The 18,972-nt window shown below is 48.0% G+C and overlaps 1 protein-coding gene across 1 annotated transcript in view; it reads right to left on the bottom strand.

Moving 5' to 3' along the window:
* LOC147602885 (putative arabinosyltransferase ARAD1) overlaps positions 1-18,560 on the bottom strand; it is a 63,360-nt gene extending 44,800 nt beyond the window's left edge. Inside the window, exon 1 of the mRNA XM_086797063.1 lies at positions 17,635-18,560. Within this exon, the coding sequence (XP_086653189.1) occupies positions 17,635-18,456 (822 nt within the window). The 5' untranslated portion in view covers positions 18,457-18,560. The remainder of the gene's footprint in view (positions 1-17,634) is intronic.
* Positions 18,561-18,972: the final 412 nt, after the last annotated feature.

Here is an 18,972-nt window from a genome sequence, read left to right as displayed (position 1 = left end):
AACCAGCCCTTAAATGGTGCTGAAAATGGTCCAAATGGACAGCCAGAGATGGCAGAAGATATCCCTATGGATATACCACAGTTAGAGGAGATACCGGGCATGATTTTTCAGCCTTATGGCATGGAACAGGAGCCACCAATGGGTGATATGCAGGCTGGACAGCAACCTGCAAATGATGGTCATTGGGTACGGAGGTCCACAAGACCCTCCAGAGCCCCTGACAAGTTTGTTCCAGGGGTTGACTACTTGATGCTCACTGACAGTGGGGAGCCCTCATGTTATAAGGAGGCTTTACAGAGGGCAGACAAGGCTCTATGGGAGCGTGCCATGAAGTCAGAGATGGATTCTCTGCACAAAAATGGAACATGGAAGTTGGTGCATTTGCCTGCAGGCAAGAAGGTTTTGCCATGCAAATGGGTATACAGGCTCAAAGTTGCACCAGATGCAAAGCCAAGATACAAAGCCAGGTTAGTGGCTAAGGGCTTCGAGCAGGAATATGGTGTGGACTTTGATGAGATCTTCTCTCCAGTGGTCAAAATGACCACACTTAGAGCTGTGTTGGCTTTGGTTGCGCATGATGAACTGGACTTGATTCAGATGGATGTGAAGACTGCTTTTCTTCACGGTGATCTCCATGAGGAGATATATATGCAGCAGCCAGAGGGTTATGCAGTAAGTGGAAAGGAGAAGCTTGTATGCAAGCTGAAAAAGAGTCTTTATGGGCTCAAACAGGCACCAAGAGAATGGTATCATAAATTTGATACATTCATGAAATCTCAGAAATTCAGGAGAAGTGACATAGATCACTGCTTGTACACCAAGAAAGCTTTGGATGGCAGTCTATTGATCCTCATCTTGTATGTTGATGATATGTTGATTGCCGGAAAATCTCGTAAGGAGATGGATACCTTGAAACAGAGGCTGCATCAAACCTTTGATATGAAGGATTTGGGTGATGCAAATCACATCTTGGGTATGCGGATACTTCGGGACAGAAATCAGCATGTGTTGTATTTGTCTCAGAAGGAATACATTGGCAAAGTCTTGCAGAGGTTCAATATGGACGGGGGGAAGAAAACTAGTTGTCACGTGCATCCCGCACTTGGATGCCACGTAGACATTTCTGTACAGAAGGTGCAGGACCTGGGATGGTGAACTGGTCCCATGTGAGCCCAGTCCGGGACGAGTCAGCCAGGGATCCATCTCAGTCGTCCGAGGTCAGATGTGCATTGTCCTGCACATGAGTCCAAGGTCAGGTGTGCACTGTCCTGCACATGAAGCAGTGCCAGTCCGCGCTGTGAGTCTCCCTCTGGAATGATGTCAGATGTGCTGTGTATCTGGTTTGCAACTGGATGCCAGACATCTGTAGGCATGTAGTTTGCATGTAGAGATGGGGACAGCCCATAGGGCTACCCCAGTGCAAGGATTTGCAGCTTGCATACTTAGTCTGGGCATGGGGGAGGTGTAGAACCACCTCCAAGGGGCCAGGAGGGCCCAAGCCTTGCCCACCAGCCAAGGCAAGGGCTGGAGGGGCTGTCGGCCAGCTGTACTACTACTGGACAGGCAGCCGACTGGGTCCAAAGCCCTAATATGCAAGTCGGCCAGGTGTGGGGGCAGTCCCCACACCTATGCGCAGCATGCCCAGCAGCCAGGGGCTGTCCCAGAAGCATGCGCAGGCTGGACAGCAGGCTGGCCTAGTGTGAATACATTTATTTTTAGTGTGCAAGCATTTTATGGGAATAAACTCAGTCGTGGAGCTTTTAGTAGCTGGCCGACTGGATGAAAGAGGGGGTATAAATACCTCAGCCCATAATCCCATCATTTATCTCATAATTCACCAAGAGCATCAAGCATTCAAGGGCCAGGACAGCCAAGGGTTTGCTAAAGCTAAGGGGTGAAGGACTGAAGGTCAAGGGCAGGTTTTCCAGCCAAGAAAAGGTCGAGTACTTTGTATTTGTTTCAGATTTACATCATTCTAATAAAGCAAATACACCATCCGTGGTGGGAGCCCTACAGAGGGTAATTGGGACCCAATACTGTGTCCTTCTCCATCTTCCCCTTCTCTCTTTATTTTCTGCAAATCGTCTTTCAGTTTGTGCGTTAATTCCGTCGCGAAAAGAGTGCTGTTTTTCTGAGTTTTGAAGTGCCGATCCTTCTCCGAAGCTTCCGCATATTACAGTGGTATCAGAGCCTACTTCAAGGACGAAGATTCAGCAAAGAAAACCAGAAAATTTTTTCGCTCGTGTGGTTGGTTTTTAGACGCCGGTGGACTACCCTTTTCGGAGTGACTCCTGTCCCTCGAAGGACGGTTGGTTTTTAGCCTCCGGAAGTCTCCCACACAGATAGTGGATGGTCAGATTGCGTTCCGGAAAGGAACTGCATTTTCCCGCTATGGCGAACTTCGGCGACAAGAGAGAACCAGAACCATGGGACCAGAGTGCACCAGGCAGCCCAGCGAGGGCACCCGGCTTGAGTGTACAAGACATGTTCCAGCAGATGATGCGAGCAATCGCAGACCAGACAACCAAGTTGGATGAGCAGAAGGCGCGGATTTTGGCTCTGGAGGAGCGTTCTCGCTCTCCAGCGTCGCGTTTTCCATCTCCTCCTCCCTCTCCTTCCGTACCCCAGATACCAGATCCTCGTCACAGGGACCCTCTCGAGGGGTCACAGCCGCAGCCAAGCTCCTTGCTTGAGATGCAGATGCGTGCATTGGAGATTCGACAACGAGAAGACGAAGCCATGCGACGAGTGGAACACGAGCGTTACCTCAGAGCTTTGGACGCCAGATTGACACCGGCGGCGCCCTCGAATCATTTTCCCGAGAAAATGAACTTCAGTAAGTATAATGGTAAACTCGATCCCACTACTCTGTATTCATGGTTACATCAATTTGAAGCTTACTTTGCCGCAGTTAGGAAATCAGATATTGACAAAGTGATCTTAGCCAGTTGGTACTTGGAAGGTGAGGCCATTCCTTGGTGGACTCAGTGGGCTCATGCCCACACCAGATCAGGTATGGCAGCTTATGGGTGGGACGAGTTCGTCCGTGACCTTAAGCAGCGGTTTTTACCGCCCCACTACCTTGAGCGACACGAAGACGAGTTCAGGGGTGCGCGTCAGAATGCGCAACCAGTCCTTCAGTTTGTCAATAGAATTTCGACCTTGTGTCTACAATTAGGCTTATCTGATGCGGACAAGAAAGGGCAGTTTTTGTATGGCCTGGACACGCACATCCAATGGGAGGTGCGTATGTTTAGACCAGCCACCTTTGAGGACGCACTCTCCCTTGCGCAGAGTGCAGAAATGAAACACAATGGTGGCAAGCCCAAGACTTCCCAACCGGCTTCTCCCAAGGCTAACGCCTCGGGGGGCAAAAGCCAGAACCAGACGGGGTCTTCCCCAGGACAGAGCCCGGGAGCCTCTGGCTCCAAGAACTCGAACAATGCGTCTAAGCTTACTCCAGACCAGAAAGCGGAGGCAGGCAAGACAGGTGGCAAGTTGAGTGCTGAGGAGCTTGCTCAGTACAGGAAGGAGGGTAGATGTTACTTTTGTCACACAAAAGGACATACTTCTCAGGATTGTCCGAAGAAGCCTCCAAAGGCCGCCGCCGCCTCCACAGCTTCCGTGGTGAGCACAGCTCCCACACAGACCCCAGTGGCTACCCCTAGTTCTTCAACCCCCGGTGCTTCAGTTGGAGCAATTATTAGCCGGGAGCTCGAAGATAAGCAGAAGGGCGCCCATGACCAGGAGTATGAGCGCAACGAATTGCTCAAGTCCTTTGGCTACATAGGTGGCCAGAGAGTCGTTGTCTTGTTTGACAGCGGCAGCACGGAGGATGTGATCACGGAAGAGGCCGCTAGGCGTGCCCGTTTCAAGCTGACTCGTCACTCCGGTGGACAAACAGGTTGAGGGTTTTAGCACAGGTATGACAACGAGCGTCAAGTATGAAGCTCTAGGTGCTAAGTTAGTCATTCAGGGCATAGAGTTTGTGCGTGACTTTATGGTTGCCCCTCTTGTAGGAGCAGACATAATTTTGGGTATCCAGTGGTTTCACAAGTTTCTCCCAGATGTCAAGTGGGACAAGCACACGTTCCAGATTGATCGAAATGTGTCAAACACCCCGGTGACCATTAAGTGTGAGCCAGGTATTCCAAACTTTCCGCTCATAAGCCACTTGCAGGCTAAGCGAGCAGTCAGGAAAGGCGCACAGTGTGCGATGATTTACATCCAGACAGCCCAGACGGTGGCCAGTGCTTCCGAGAAGTACTCGGTTCTCCATGAAAAGTTCCAGAAGATTTTTCTTCGAGACAGTCTCCCTCCCCAGCTTCCCCCGTCCAGACCGGAGGATCACAAGATTGACCTCCTCCCAGGCTCGGAACCCCCGAGCAAGTTTCCGTATCGCCTTTCTAAGGCAATGGAATCGGAGTTGGACCGCCAACTCCAAGAACTGTTGCAAGCTGGCTTCATCCGCCCCAGCGTGTCGCCATTTGCAGCACCGATCTTATTTGTCAAGAAGAAAGATGGGTCTTCTCGGTTGTGTCGATTATCGTGCACTCAACAAGCTGACTATCAAGAGCAGATTCCCGATGCCTCGAATTGACTATATTCTCGAGAGGCTGAATGGAGCTAAGGTGTTCTCTAAATTGGATTTAAAGAGTGGGTACCACCAGGTTCGGATTGTTGAGGGGGACATCCCCAAGACAGCTTTCCGTACAGAACGGGCCCACTATGAATTTGTGGTCATGCCATTTGGTTTGACGAACGCCCCAGCTACATTTAACCGCATGATGATGCGTATTTTCCGGGAGTTGATTGGAGTGTGTGTGTTCATATTTCTGGACGATATACTCATATTTTCAGCTACAGTTGAGCAGCATGACATTGATGTGGAGAAAGTCCTTAAGTTGCTGGAAAGCAACGAACTCTATATCAATGAAAAGAAGTCAGAATTTTATCTGTTCCATGTACATTACTTGGGATATATAATCAGTGCCGAAGGCATTCGACTTGATCCGGCTAAAGTGGCCGAGATTGTTAACTGGGAAGTACCTCAGACTGCTTATGACATTAGATCATTTGTGGGTATATGCCAGGCATATTCCACCCACATTGACAAGTTTTCTGATCTCTCGGCAGACCTCACCGATCTGCTAAAGGGAGTGAAAACAAGGAGGCAAAAGATACGAATGACTCCACGAGCGTTGGAGGCATTCCAGAACCTCAAGGTGGCTTTGTCAGAAGCGCCTTGCTTAGCCCTTGCCTCGTGGGACGAACCATTTCAGGTGATCACCGATGCGAGTAACATCGCAATTGGAGGTGTATTGCAACAGAATGGTCATCCAGTAGCTTACATGTCTCGTAAGTTACTGCCCGCCGAAAAGAACTATTCAGTCTATGATCGTGAACTCCTAGCAGTTATACAGGCCTTGAAACATTGGAAACATTTCTTGTATGGCCGTGACTTCGAGGTTCGCACTGACCATCAGGCATTGCGCTGGATTCAGACGATGCCCAGTGCACAGTGGAGTGATCGACAACACCGCTGGAGTCAGATATTCCAGCAGTTCGGTGGAATGATTGAGTACCTTCCAGGAAAGGCCAATCCAGTGGCCGATGCTTTGAGCAGGAAGGGACAAGTATCTGCGATTCAGACCACTAGACTTGACCTTGTTGGTACAGGACTAGAAGACATGAAGCACACGTACGCGGATTCTGAGGAATTCGGTACACAGTGGGAACAGGCATTGGATGCCACAGGACCATGCCATTTTCTGATACGCGATGGTTGGCTTTACTACAAAGGCCGACTGTGTGTCATGAAATCATTCCGGGCAGCTCTTCTCCATGATGCCCATGACGCCATTACAGGTGGTCATAGGGGCATGAATTCGACTCTGGAGAAGTTAGAACGGCAATACTATTGGCCAAAGATGAGGCGTGATGTGTTTACTTATGTACAACGCTGTGACATTTGTCAAAAGGTGAAAGCTCCTCGTGGAAAGAAGATAGGGTTGTTACAGCCTTTGCCAATTCCTGAGGGTCCTTTCCAAGACATTTCGATGGACTTTGTCACAAATCTGCCTCCCAGTCCGAGTAAGCGTAATACACAGTGTTTGACTATTGTTGACAGGTTCAGCAAATTTGTGATGCTTATTCCTTGCAGGGCCAATGTGACCGCCGAGGATGTTGCCCAGCTATTCATTCGGCATTGGTACCCGATTGGTGGGATTCCTAGGACCATAGTGTCAGACCGAGATGCCAAGTTTACCAGTCATTTTTGGAGGGCATTGTTTGATAATTTTGGTACTAAGTTGAATTTTTCCAGTGCATTCCACCCACAGACAGATGGCCAGACAGAGATATACAACCAGTTGGCCTTTGATGTGCTGAAGTGTTATGTCCACGATCAGCAAGGTAAGTGGGAATCGTTTTTGCCTTTAGTTCAAGCTGTTTTGAATGACTCTTTTTCTTCAGCTATTGGCAGGACTCCATATGAGGCAGCGTTTGGAAGACCTTTCCAGTCGTTGTTAACCAGGACTTCGTCTTCAGTACCGGAGGCGAACAGAGTGACGGAGTCTTACCAGGAGATCCTAGAGTCCGTTAAAGACAGATTGGCTAAAGCGCAAGAGGCCTACACTCGACAGGCCAATAAGGGACATGAAGTTTTCGGAAGGAGATTGGGTATATCTTCGGATTATGAAGCAAAGATTAAAGCAGGTGGACAAGCGATGCCCAAAGTTGTCTTTCAGGAGCTTCGGACCATTCCCCATCCGGAAAAAGATTAATGAGGTGTCTATGCAATTAAAGCTACCTCCGAGTTGGACTATGCACGATGTATTTCATGTCAGTTGGTTAAAGCCATATGCAGGTCCACCCCCTTCAGAGGTCAAAGACGAAGCGGAACCAGACATTATAGATGAAGCAGAGGTAATGGTTCCAGAACAGATCCTTCTGCACCGTTTCAAGCATGGCTCAGGCCGAAGACTACGACAGTTCCTCACGAAGTTTCAGGACCGAGGAACTCATGAAGCGGTATGGCTCGACAAGGAATTTTTCGAAGACTATCCGGCATTATTGACGGATTATTTGGAGGCTATGCAGCTTCCGTCGAGTTAAGCAGAAGGGGATGTCACGTGCATCCCGCACTTGGATGCCACGTAGACATTTCTGTACAGAAGGTGCAGGACCTGGGATGGTGAATTGGTCCCATGTGAGCCCAGTCCGGGACGAGTCAGCCAGGGATCCATCTCAGTCGTCCGAGGTCAGGTGTGCATTGTCCTGCACATGAGTCCAAGGTCAGGTGTGCACTGTCCTGCACATGAAGCAGTGCCAGTCCGCGCTGTGAGTCTCCCTCTGGAATGATGTCAGATGTGCTGCGTATCTGGTTTGCAACTGGATGCCAGACATCTGTAGGCATGTAGTTTGCATGTAGAGATGGGGACAGCCCATAGGGCTACCCCAGTGCAAGGATTTGCAGCTTGCATACTTAGTCTGGGCATGGGGGAGGTGTAGAACCACCTCCAAGGGGCCAGGAGGGCCCAAGCCTTGCCCACCAGCCAAGGCAAGGGCTGGAGGGACTGTCGGCCAGCTGTACTACTACTGGACAGGCAGCCGACTGGGTCCAAAGCCCTAATATGCAAGTCGGCCAGGTGTGGGGGCAGTCCCCACACCTATGCGCAGCATGCCCAGCAGCCAGGGGCTGTCCCAGAAGCATGCGCAGGCTGGACAGCAGGCTGGCCTAGTGTGAATACATTTATTTTTAGTGTGCAAGCATTTTATGGGAATAAACTCAGTCGTGGAGCTTTTAGTAGCTGGCCGACTGGATGAAAGAGGGGGTATAAATACCTCAGCCCATAATCCCATCATTTATCTCATAATTCACCAAGAGCATCAAGCATTCAAGGGCCAGGACAGCCAAGGGTTTGCTAAAGCTAAGGGGTGAAGGACTGAAGGTCAAGGGCAGGTTTTCCAGCCAAGAAAAGGTCAAGTACTTTGTATTTGTTTCAGATTTACATCATTCTAATAAAGCAAATACACCATCCGTGGTGGGGGCCCTACAGAGGATAATTGGGACCCAATACTGTGTCCTCCATCTTCCCCTTCTCTCTCTATTTTCTGCACATCGTCTTTCAGTTTGTGCGTTAATTCCGTCGCGAAAAGAGTGCTGTTTTTTTGAGTTTTGAAGTGCCGATACTTCTCCGAAGCTTCCGCATATTACACTAGTACTCCTTTGCCTCCATACGTGAAACTCAGTGCTATGGACAGCCCACAGTCAGATAGAGACAGGGCTGATATGGCCAAGGTTCCGTATGCTTCAGCTTGTGGCTGTCACATGCACTCTGCACTCAGTGCATGGTGACAAGATGGCTCATCATCAGAAGTGCAGCATTTGTACAGTTTTAGAACCCAGTAGGATGATATTTGTCGTACGCCGTGACCCCATTGTACATCCTCAGTCCAGGATAAGTCAGGCACGAGCTACGTAGGTCATTCCTCAGCCTTAGTGGGTCAGTCAGTCAGTCAAGTCCCTTAACCCACTTGGAGAGAATCATTCATGCATGTAGAGTCGGTAGAAGCCTTAGGGTTTGCATCAGAAAGCACTCTGCATCTTGCATAATATGCATACATATGCCTGTGCATCATTTAGAACATCCCCAAAGCCTTAGGGAATTTACTGGGATTTATCTGGTATTTTTCCCATATTTATTAGTATTTATTTATCATTATTTGCATTATTGGGCATTTATAAATATTAACATTATTAAATGACCAACCTCCAGTTAGTATAAATAGGCTTGCCTAGAGCCTCTTTTGTCATTCAGTCTTCATTGTGCTAAGAGCTCTCCTCTCTCTTGCTTTCAGCCCAAGACTAATCCAGCCCTAGTGCCCATAAGCTTTCTTCTCCAGCCCCTTGAGAACCATAGCTTCATCCAGCCCTAGGTGCCTGCCTTCAGCATCATTCAGCCCTGAATTCAGCACTCAGTTCAGGCCCTGATTCAGTCCACAGTTCATCTTCAGTTCAACGCCAGTTTGCAGCCTCCAGACACCAGCGTTTTTCTGTCCAGCAGCAGAAGACCTCTGCGTTTTCTGTCCAGCAGCCTCAGTACCCTGCAGCTTCTGTCCAGCAGCCCCAAGACACCTGCGTTTCAGTCCATCAGCACTCCAGACACCTGCGTTTCTGTCCACAGCAGATTCCAGCCTTGAAGCAACAGTCTACAGCAGTTTCCAGCCCTGAAACTGTTGTTTGCATCAGTGTCCAGCATTCTGTGTGTCATGTGCATCACAGATGCCATGGACATTTCTAGGGCTAGATCCAGAAGAGGCAAGCAGAAAAAGACTATGAACCAGATAGAGTCAGACTGTGGAGCACAAGATGCAGTAGTGGACAGGTTGGACTTCGAGAAGCACCACGGAGCAGTCGGCTGAGGACAGAAGCTGTCGGCTGAACCAGGAAGCAAGGCGCATGAAGGCGCATGAAGTCAGCTAATTAAATAAGCATTTAATAAATTCAGAACTGGCCGACTGCTGGTCGGCCAGCTCCTACCTTGTCCAAGAGTGCTATAAAAGGCACCAAGTGCTCCATGTTTTACTCATTCCACCCACTAGGGGTGTGGGTCACTTAGAGGTCCCATAGGGGACAGAATTTAGGGTTAGGAACCTTTTTATGAAGGCAGCCCATGGCTGCAAAGATCTGTACCTTTTTTGTACATAGTATATACTGAAATTCCAGCACTTCTCACTCTCTCTCTCTACTCTCTCTCTACCTGCGTTTTTGCATCATGGTGCGTTTTTGCATCAGAAGGTCTTCAAGAGTGTTTAGGGCTGAAAGAAGACTACCCAGAGCTTCCGCACGTTACATTGGTATCAGAGCATCACGCTCAGCAAAGCTAAACACTGATTCAGTCCCAGATGATGGTGTACAGGTCCAAGGTACAGGAAAGTACACGGATTCGAAGCCCAAGGCAAGAACACAGATCGGGAAGAACTCCCAGGAGGCTTGTTGGTGGTGTTCCACAGTGCCAGATGGGGATGGCAGTTCCGTGAGCCAGATGGGTTCTAAGGGAACGGTCCCAAGGGAGGTTTATCCTCCAAGGGTGATGTGAGAGTGCCAGACTCAGTTCCAGGAATGAAGACCAAGACGGTGTTTAGAGTCAGGGCAGGAATGGATTGTGGACTAGAGGAAGACCAGATGCATAGATCTTCATCAGAGACAGAGTGGTTTGGAGAACAGACCGGATTTTCAGAGAAAAAGGTTTGCCAGGGATGGATGATGACAGGGGGACTTCGGAACAGGATTGGGATGATGACAGTCATCCAAGAGCAGGTTGGATTCCCGTCATCAAGTTTAGCAGAGGGGATGTCATGTGCATCACAGATGCCATGGACATTTCTAGGGCTAGATCCAGAAGAGGCAAGCAGAAAAAGACTATGAACCAGATAGAGTCAGACTGTGGAGCACAAGATGCAGTAGTGGACAGGTTGGACTTGGAGAAGCACCAGGGAGCAGTCGGCTGAGGACAGAAGCTGTCGGCTGAACCAGGAAGCAAGGCACATGAAGGCGCATGAAGTCGGCTAATTAAATAAGCATTTAATAAATTCAGAACTGGCCGACTGCTGGTCGGCCAGCTCCTACCTTGTCTGCTATAAAAGGCACCAAGTGCTCCATGTTTTACTCATTCCACCCACTAGGGGTGTGGGTCACTTAGAGGTCCCATAGGGGACAGAATTTAGGGTTAGGAACCTTTTTATGAAGGCAGCCCATGGCTGCAAAGATCTGTACCTTTTTTGTACATAGTATATACTGAAATTCCAGCACTTCTCACTCTCTCTCTCTACTCTCTCTCTACCTGCGTTTTTGCATCATGGTGCGTTTTTGCATCAGAAGGTCTTCAAGAGTGTTTAGGGCTGAAAGAAGACTACCCAGAGCTTCCGCACGTTACACTGTGCATCATCCACACATTCAGCAGTCATCTGGTGAAGGTAACACAGCATTCATATGTGTTTTCAGCATTCTAACAGTGTGTAGAACAGTCCACCTTCTTCTTCTTTGAGCCTCAGGTGTGCAGCCCTTCCTCATGCCCTTGGGAGGAGTGCATAGGCTCGAGATCAAGTCATCGAGGTGTTTCTACAGCAGTGTACAGATCAGCCGCTCTCCGATCCTCCGAGATCTTGCGTTTGGCTTATCTACAGTCCACAGTCATTCTCTCTAAAGAAATAAAGCAAATACTATCTCGTTATCGGGATAGGGGGCCCTTCAGTGGGTAATTCGGGACCCAATCTGGTGTACAGTGTTCATATCTCTCTCTCATCTCTTTAAAGTTTGAAGTAATGAAATGGATTGCTAAACTCACGAAACTCAGGATACAGAAGACGGTGTGAGCATTTGTGTAACAGGATCAACCAATACAAAGACTTCCGCTGCATATCACAGTGGCAGTCTCATGTATGCCATGGTTGCTACTAGGCCGGACATTGCATTTGCAGTGGGAGTGGTTTCTAGATACATGGCCAACCCTGGCAAGAAGCATTGGGAAGCAGTGAAAGGTGTCATGAGATACCTGAAGGGCACACAGGATATGTGCATTTGTTTTGGCAAACACGATGCATTAGTGCATGGTTACACGGATTCGGATTATGCCGGTCATCCAGATAACCGGAAGTCTACTACCGGTTATGTATTTACATTCACAGGAGGTGCTGTGTCATGGATATCCAGGATGCAGAAGTGCACTACCTTATCTACTACAGAGGCCGAGTATATTGCAACCACAGAGGCTTGCAAGGAGGCATTATGGCTATCTCGGTTAGTGGTTGATTTGGGCTATACAGGGGATATTCCATTGTTGCATTGTGACAGTCAGAGTGCCATTCAGTTGGCAAAGAACCCTGTTTTTCATGCAAAGACGAAGCATGTGGATGTGAAGTATCACTTCATCAGAGAGGTGATAGAGAACAAGCAAATTCAGCTTGTTAAGATTCACACGGATGACAACCCGGCTGATCTGTTGACAAAGAGTTTGCCTCCGGAGCGTTTTGCTCATTGCAGACACTTGATGGGCATTGGATGAGGCCATTTTCAGCCTTGATATGGCCTTGTATATTATCATGTACATGCTGATTTTTCTTTTCCTTTACTTAAGGGCACTTTGCCTTTAAGTGGGAGGTTGTTGGGGTAAAGGCGTTATGCCCACCCTTATAGTGTGTACAAGCCCATAAGTTATAGTACATAGTACACTTAGTACTTTTAATGTACTAAGTGCACTATGTGTACTAGAGCAATATACATGTGTGATAGGGGAGTCACACACTCATATCTTCATGAGTTGACTTATCCCCACAACTCTCTCTCTCTCCCTTGTTCTTCTCTGTGTATGTCTCCCACATGAATACTCTAACCTAACCCTAATTCTTCCTTCTCCCACACATACACAATGCTGGCCGACTGGTATTTATGCTGGTCGTGGTGGACATGCTCCTGTCGGCTGTCCTAGGGCAGGCCGACTGCCTTCTTGGGGCCATATAAAATGGCCCCACAGCCCCTTGCCACATTTGTCTCGTAGTGTGTTGTATTCGGGATCTTCTTGTGTATATAGAGCAGACTTACACGCCTATCTCTCTACTTCTCTTGTGCTGTTTATTTTCTGCACTGTTCTTGCTCTAGTGTTTCCAGATTTTGTCATCATCTCCGTTGCGTATCCTGACAGTATGGGCATATGCATGGGTGATACGGACGCATGTACGGACATGTGCAGAGCTGCACGAACCTATACGAACAGAAATTTCAAAAACCCTAAAAACTGCTTTTTTGATGTTTTTATCACCCAAAAACCATTAAAACAGGTTTTATATCTGTTTTCTTGCCAGAAAGAGCTTTTCCATGGTTTTCTTCATGGACAAGGCTATAGGAGTTGTGGAGATTACTCATGGGATGAGCGAGTGTTTCTTGGACTTGGACATGGAGAACTTGGGCATAGAGCTTGCACATGGAACATGAAGCTTGGACAAACATGGAACTTGGACATATAGGTTGGGCATGAAGCTTGGACATGAACATGGAACTTGGTTATGGAACTTGGACTTGGATCTCGACTTGGACTTGGACTTGGACTTCAACTTGGATTTGAATTTGGATTTGGATTCATTGGATTTGGATTTGGATATTTGGATTTGGTACTAGCCCGGTGAGAGATACTTGTGGGTCATCACCGTGGTGTGCTCGACATCAGAGATCTTGTACGTCGACATCGACATCGACTTGGATATCCTACATCGGCATATTTGTTTGTTTTGTATTCATTGATTGTATTGATTCTAGCCAGCGTGCCCGTGGATTATTCCTAAATAAATTCCTGAAAGGGGGCAAGGCCTGTTCCTCGCTCAATGTGGTGTACTTTGCAAGATCCCCATTCCCTTCTCTCCCCCCCTCTTTATATTTTTATCTCTTGGACACGTGGTTGAGTCTGTCATGGCACGCCGCCCCGCTGGGCTTACACAATCCACCGGCTTTTCCAAGCCAAGACCAATACAATATCAAACAAGAGTGCCGATGTCGAGGTCAGGATGAAGTCGAGGTCGAGGCACAAGATCTCTGTTGCCGAGCTCACCACGAGGATGACCCACAAGAGTCTTACACCGGGCTAGTACCAATATCCAATGTCTGAACCAAATTCTGAGGTTCACAAATACCCACAAGAGCTCTGTACTCAATATGGAAGAGTCCGAAAAGTCACACCCAGGGTGGTGGTGTTGGCAGGATAAGAAGAGGTTGCACCAAAAACAACTCGCGATTCTTCTTTGCAAGGGTGGCACAACAGGCAATGGCGGCGCTGCTGTGGTGGCGGCTGCAAAGGCGACAGGCAGTTGTAGTACTGGCACTGCTGGCTGAGTCGGGCAACGCAAGCAGCTACAAGAGGAGCAAGGCGGTGCTGGAGCACAAGACGACACAAGCACACAGGGAGATGCAGCAAAGCAGGGCGGTGCTGCTACTACACAAAGGCGGCGACAGCGTGCAAAGGGGAGCTGCAAGTGGCGGCTGGCGCTGATTACTGGGCAGTGCTGCTCACAAGGCGGCACAGTGGTGGCGCAAGGAGGCGGCACAGCGGTGTTGCACAACTGAGGGCGATACGACGACGAAGGAGGGCACTACAGAGATGGCTGCCGTCGGCAGATGTGGAGGAGTTGGGTGGTGTTAGGAGGTAGAGAGGGAAGATGAGCATAATGATGCTCTTGCTTTTCCCAAGATGGCTCTCCCAAATTCTCCTCCAAAAGTTTTTTTTATGATTCTCCAAGAGTACAAGCCTCTTTATATACTTGAAGGAGGGTCCCTGCTTTTTGCCTTCCTTTTGCTCTACCTTTTGCTTTGTTTTTGTCCTTTCCTTTCTAAATATTTTAATAATAGTTAAGTAAAGCCAAAGTTCTTGATTTTGCTTTTTGTAGCTTCAGGGCCTTGCTTTTTGGCCTTGAAGCTGCTTTTTGGAAAAGCAGCTTTTAGCTTTTTAATCCAGTTCGATGCCCTCTCTCCAATGGTGCCCTCAGCTTTTTGGTCAACATAGTTTGACTTTTTGCTTTTTCTTACTTTTTTACCAAGATTGGTGCTTTTTTCAGTGCCAACTTTAGGAACCATGTTCCCATGTGTCCCTCAACCTGTCCATGTGTCCGAGCATGAGTTCTATATGTGAAAAGAGCTTGGAGGGCCAAATACTTGCACTGTATCCGAGGGAGCAAGCCTAGGAGTAGCCTCCCTATCTCCTCCACGAGAAGCAAACCTGGTGGCTCTAGATCCTTCCGCAATAGTGATTCCTTTGGCATGAAGATAGGTTTTGGCAACTTCAACTCCTTCGGCTTCGGTGCCTCTATCCTTGATGAAGTCTTCAAACATTTAAGCCCTTCTTTTGTCTTATTCCCTTTTGGCTCTCCAAGCAAGGATTTCTTCATCCTCGAGCAAACGCCTGAATTGCTGAAAATCATTGTAACGTGCTGAGTCCTGACGACATGGCCACAATCTCATGAGTAATGGACATCGCCACGGTCTCATGAGTAATGGATCGACGACCTTGGTTGCCATCATAATTGTTCCGATCCGAAAGTCTCGGATCGGCCTCATAATTGTTCCCTTCATTAGGCCCTTGGTTGCCCTCTACTCTCGACATGGCTCTGTCACCCCACCCCAAGAAAGATTTCTCGAGAGAAATCGTGCTCTGATACCACTGTAAACCCAGCGGAGCATGCTATGACAGATTCCACCATGAATCCAAGAGATAGAAAACTAGAGAGAGAAGAGAGAGAGGGAGGGAGAGAGTAGGGTTTAGAGAACTTTGCACAAGACAACACACACTAAACGGGATCTCATGCCTCGACATCGACTTCGACACTGGTTTCTACATCGGCATTTTGTATTCATTGATGTATCGATCCTGGCTTGCGAGCCCGTGGATTGTTCCTGAATAAATTCCTGAAAGGGAGCGGGGCTTGTTCCTCGCTGCCGAGCACACTGCAGGGATGGCCCACAAGATCTCTCACCGGGCTAGTACCACATCCACCATACCCCAAGCTTGTAAACAAAGTACACCAATGATTCGTGTAGATGATGAAGTATACAATGATCAGCTGTAGACTTGTCGCCCAAACCAAAGCAGCCCCAAAAGGCCGTACAAGGGTGTATGGACCAAGATAGTTCCACGGCAGCACGGCAACCAAAGCAGAGCAACAGTATGGCGTACTTTAGTCGAACAGCAAACAGATGTACAATGCATAACAACAGGGCAGCAAGATATATTGTCAACCAGCTACATATCTTGAGAGCCAACTGAGGCCCAATTGGCTAGCAATGTTGCTCACATGTAGAAAAAGCGCCACCTTTTATGCTGATTATTCAAGTCGTGGGTTGATAGAAACAAGCCAACAACCTCTGAAGCAAACCAACCAGCATGTCTAAGGCCTATATAAGCATGGAGCAGCAAGAGGCATGAACCACCTCATACCCTGCAAGTGCTGATATTCTAGGGCTGTAGACAAGTCAAGTGATTTCAGGCTCGAAGGTCTCAGCCAAGGAAAGCTATCCAAAGTCGATCCGGGCTATTTACAACCAATGATCTATTATTGTACTCATTCAATAAAGCAAATACACCATACGTGATGGGGGCCCTTCAGAGGGTACTTGGGACCCAATTCTGTGTATTTGTCTTCTCTCTCTCCCTCTGCACTCTTATCTTCTCTACATTGCACTATTCATTGTCAAGAACCAAGGGATGGAATTATTTATCAAAGTATAATCCTCATCTATAAGCTTCTGCATGTTTCAGCTTATATGTAGTGCTCTTGCATGTAGTGCTGCATGTGAACAGGCACTAACTCCAAGGGCACTTTTATCCTACGGGTTTTTCCCCTTGGGACTTTTGGTGTGAACGGACACTCTCTCTCTCTCTCTCTCTCTCTCTCTCTCTCTCTCTCTCTCTCTCTCTCTCTCTCTCGTTTTCTACCCCCATTTCCTACACATTAGGGTTAAGCCTAACCCAAAAACACTTTCCCGCACCAAGGCTGATATGCTCAAATAGAAATTCTGGAGTCTCCAATGAGATGAGCAGCAAGACTCCCTATTTAAATTTTACCCTAGGGAGAATCCCATACATACACACCTATCCTGTGTATAGAACAGGTCTCACTTGGGGTAGGTCTCCCTAGAGAACCCTAACTCTACATCTGCCCCTTAAGCATGGCACATATCTGAGAGCTCCTTATCCAAGGTACACATGTATTTGCCTAGTCTTACAAAGATCAAGATCAACCAGTAGGCGTGAATTAAGCATGCAAAATAGCTTTGAATTGAGCTCAACTCCCATAACTCTACAACTAAGATGTCGAGATATATAAGTGGTCTTAGTCATTGCTCAAGTGGCATTGCCTGCGCCAACTTGGGAAGTTGGGACCTACCAAACTAGAATAGATAGGACAACTATCATTGGTTTTGGAGAGTAGCATAAATTTTAAGAAGTCGTCTCCTCTCACAGTAATGACTTGAAAGTTTCAATCGCCTTAAGCTTACATAAGGCTGTCCATGAGCTCAGCCAAGCTCACAACAAGAGAGTCACTGGGTAAAGGCCGTTAGCTCTTCCAGATCTTCTGTTTTTTGGGGGGGGGAGTTTGAGGGAGGGGTGTGTGAAGACAGTTTATACTCTTCAAGATCTTTCCAATCCCTCCGTGGAGATACCTTAATATATGATTTACCTAGTCTTACAAGAAGTGAATGGAAATAAAAAGGTAATGCAATGCTCCAAGTCTTTGTGCTGGGAATGTCAACTAAATGCTTCCACATTTTCGCATAGCATATTAGGGTCACGTTCTTGGTAGGTACCATGGTTGAAGCTGGATCTTGTACCGAAGGGCAATGGATGTGACTCCCCTTCCTCTCTCAAGTTCTAGTCCTTGCCCTAGGGGAGGATAGATGGTCATGCTGCTGAAGCCAATTCAGCATTTTAGATTGGTGTCTTATCATATGTAATCAAAGCTATAAAGCAGTCACTCACCTTGATGATTCCACTCTAGTAGACGGGAATCCACAGCCCACCATACATTGTTGCTGAGGCCAGTTAAGGCATAACTTTTAAGAGAAGTTCAACACACAACAGAGTAACACACCTCTTTTCTGAAGCGATTTCCCATGAAGAAGAGGAGTGTGTTGCGCTCTACGGTTGTGTTCTCTCGGACGTAGGAAGCGATTCTGTGTGTGTACGGAAGCACTACATCTTTCCACCAGGATCCCTGATCTGCATCCAGCCTCCCAAAATCAGATAACAAAAGTATGGAGTTCTTTAGATGGTCGATTACAGAATGCAGGGCATTTGGATCTTGGCACACAATCACATGATCTCTGCCTCTGTGTCTGTGCCAGGTTTCCTGCCCTTCAAGCCACTTGACCAGTTCCATCTGCATCTGCTCGTCACTGTAGCTCATTCTAGACACAGATAGGGTTCCATTAGGGTTAGGATTTACGTTGAGGCTGAGAGAGGAGAAGAAGGGAACATAGAAGACGTCTGCATCTTCTGCCCTTTCCACTCTCACAGCAGGCGATCCGACCCTTTCCTTCTGCGGCTTCTCCAGATCCATGAAGAGAAACCATTCTGCGCTGTGCTGGTTGCCAGGGTAGGGGCCCTTACTCTCGATGGACCTGGCGCGCAGATACTCCTCGATGACCCCGTAGGTGAACTTTCTCGGCAGATCGTACATGAAAACCTTGAGGAGAGTTTGAGGATCTTTAGAGCTGGATGGATATGGCGGTGAAGGTTCCGTTGGGCAGGGGGGAGGCGTGGGGGTTGGGAGGAAGAAGTGGAGGACGCGGGGCTTGGAGGGCAGCGACGAGCAGGAGTGGAAGAAGAGGGCGATGGCTGCAGAGTAGAGCGCAAAACAGACGGCTAAGGCGCACAGGAAGCAGGGGTTCGTGGGGCAACTCGCGCGAATCATAGCAGCAGCAGGTCCGAGAAGCGACTATGTCGTTAGCTAGAAATTGAAGGTTGCAGTACCCTTCCAAGAGCGTCACAAGACAGGTGAAAACACAATTACCTTTTAAAGGAAGTGAAAGGTTTTGGGAAATTTAGTTATATGAGCAGAGTAAGGTGTTGAAATCCTAAGCATGAGGTGCTCGGTTCAAAACCTGCTGGCTGTTGATGGTGGCATGAAAGCACACGAGCACAAAAGATTTTTTTTAAAAAAAACAAGTTAAAAAAAGCCCTTCAAAAGAAAAAATAAGGACGTCTTTCAAATTTTAGGCTGACTCGTATGAGAAGAAGGTGATATGCATCTTGCTTCTCACATCTCATCGGTATATGCCCCCCCCCCCTTTCTCTCGCCCTCCCATACGGCAGCCAGGCACCTCCTCCAGCTATTACCACCCCCTTCCTCTCTACAGCACAGCCCCTCCTCGACAAAGCAATGCTCAGTCTCCTTCACCTCTTTTGCTCACCCATCAAACAATAGAGA

Source organism: Cibotium barometz, chromosome 65 (genome assembly GCF_041138505.1).
Source record: "Cibotium barometz isolate CiBa-2024 chromosome 65, ASM4113850v1, whole genome shotgun sequence".
Taxonomy (NCBI): domain Eukaryota; kingdom Viridiplantae; phylum Streptophyta; class Polypodiopsida; order Cyatheales; family Cibotiaceae; genus Cibotium; species Cibotium barometz.
The sequence above is the reverse complement of the archived record's forward strand: the minus strand, read 5'-3'. Positions and strand labels throughout refer to the sequence as shown.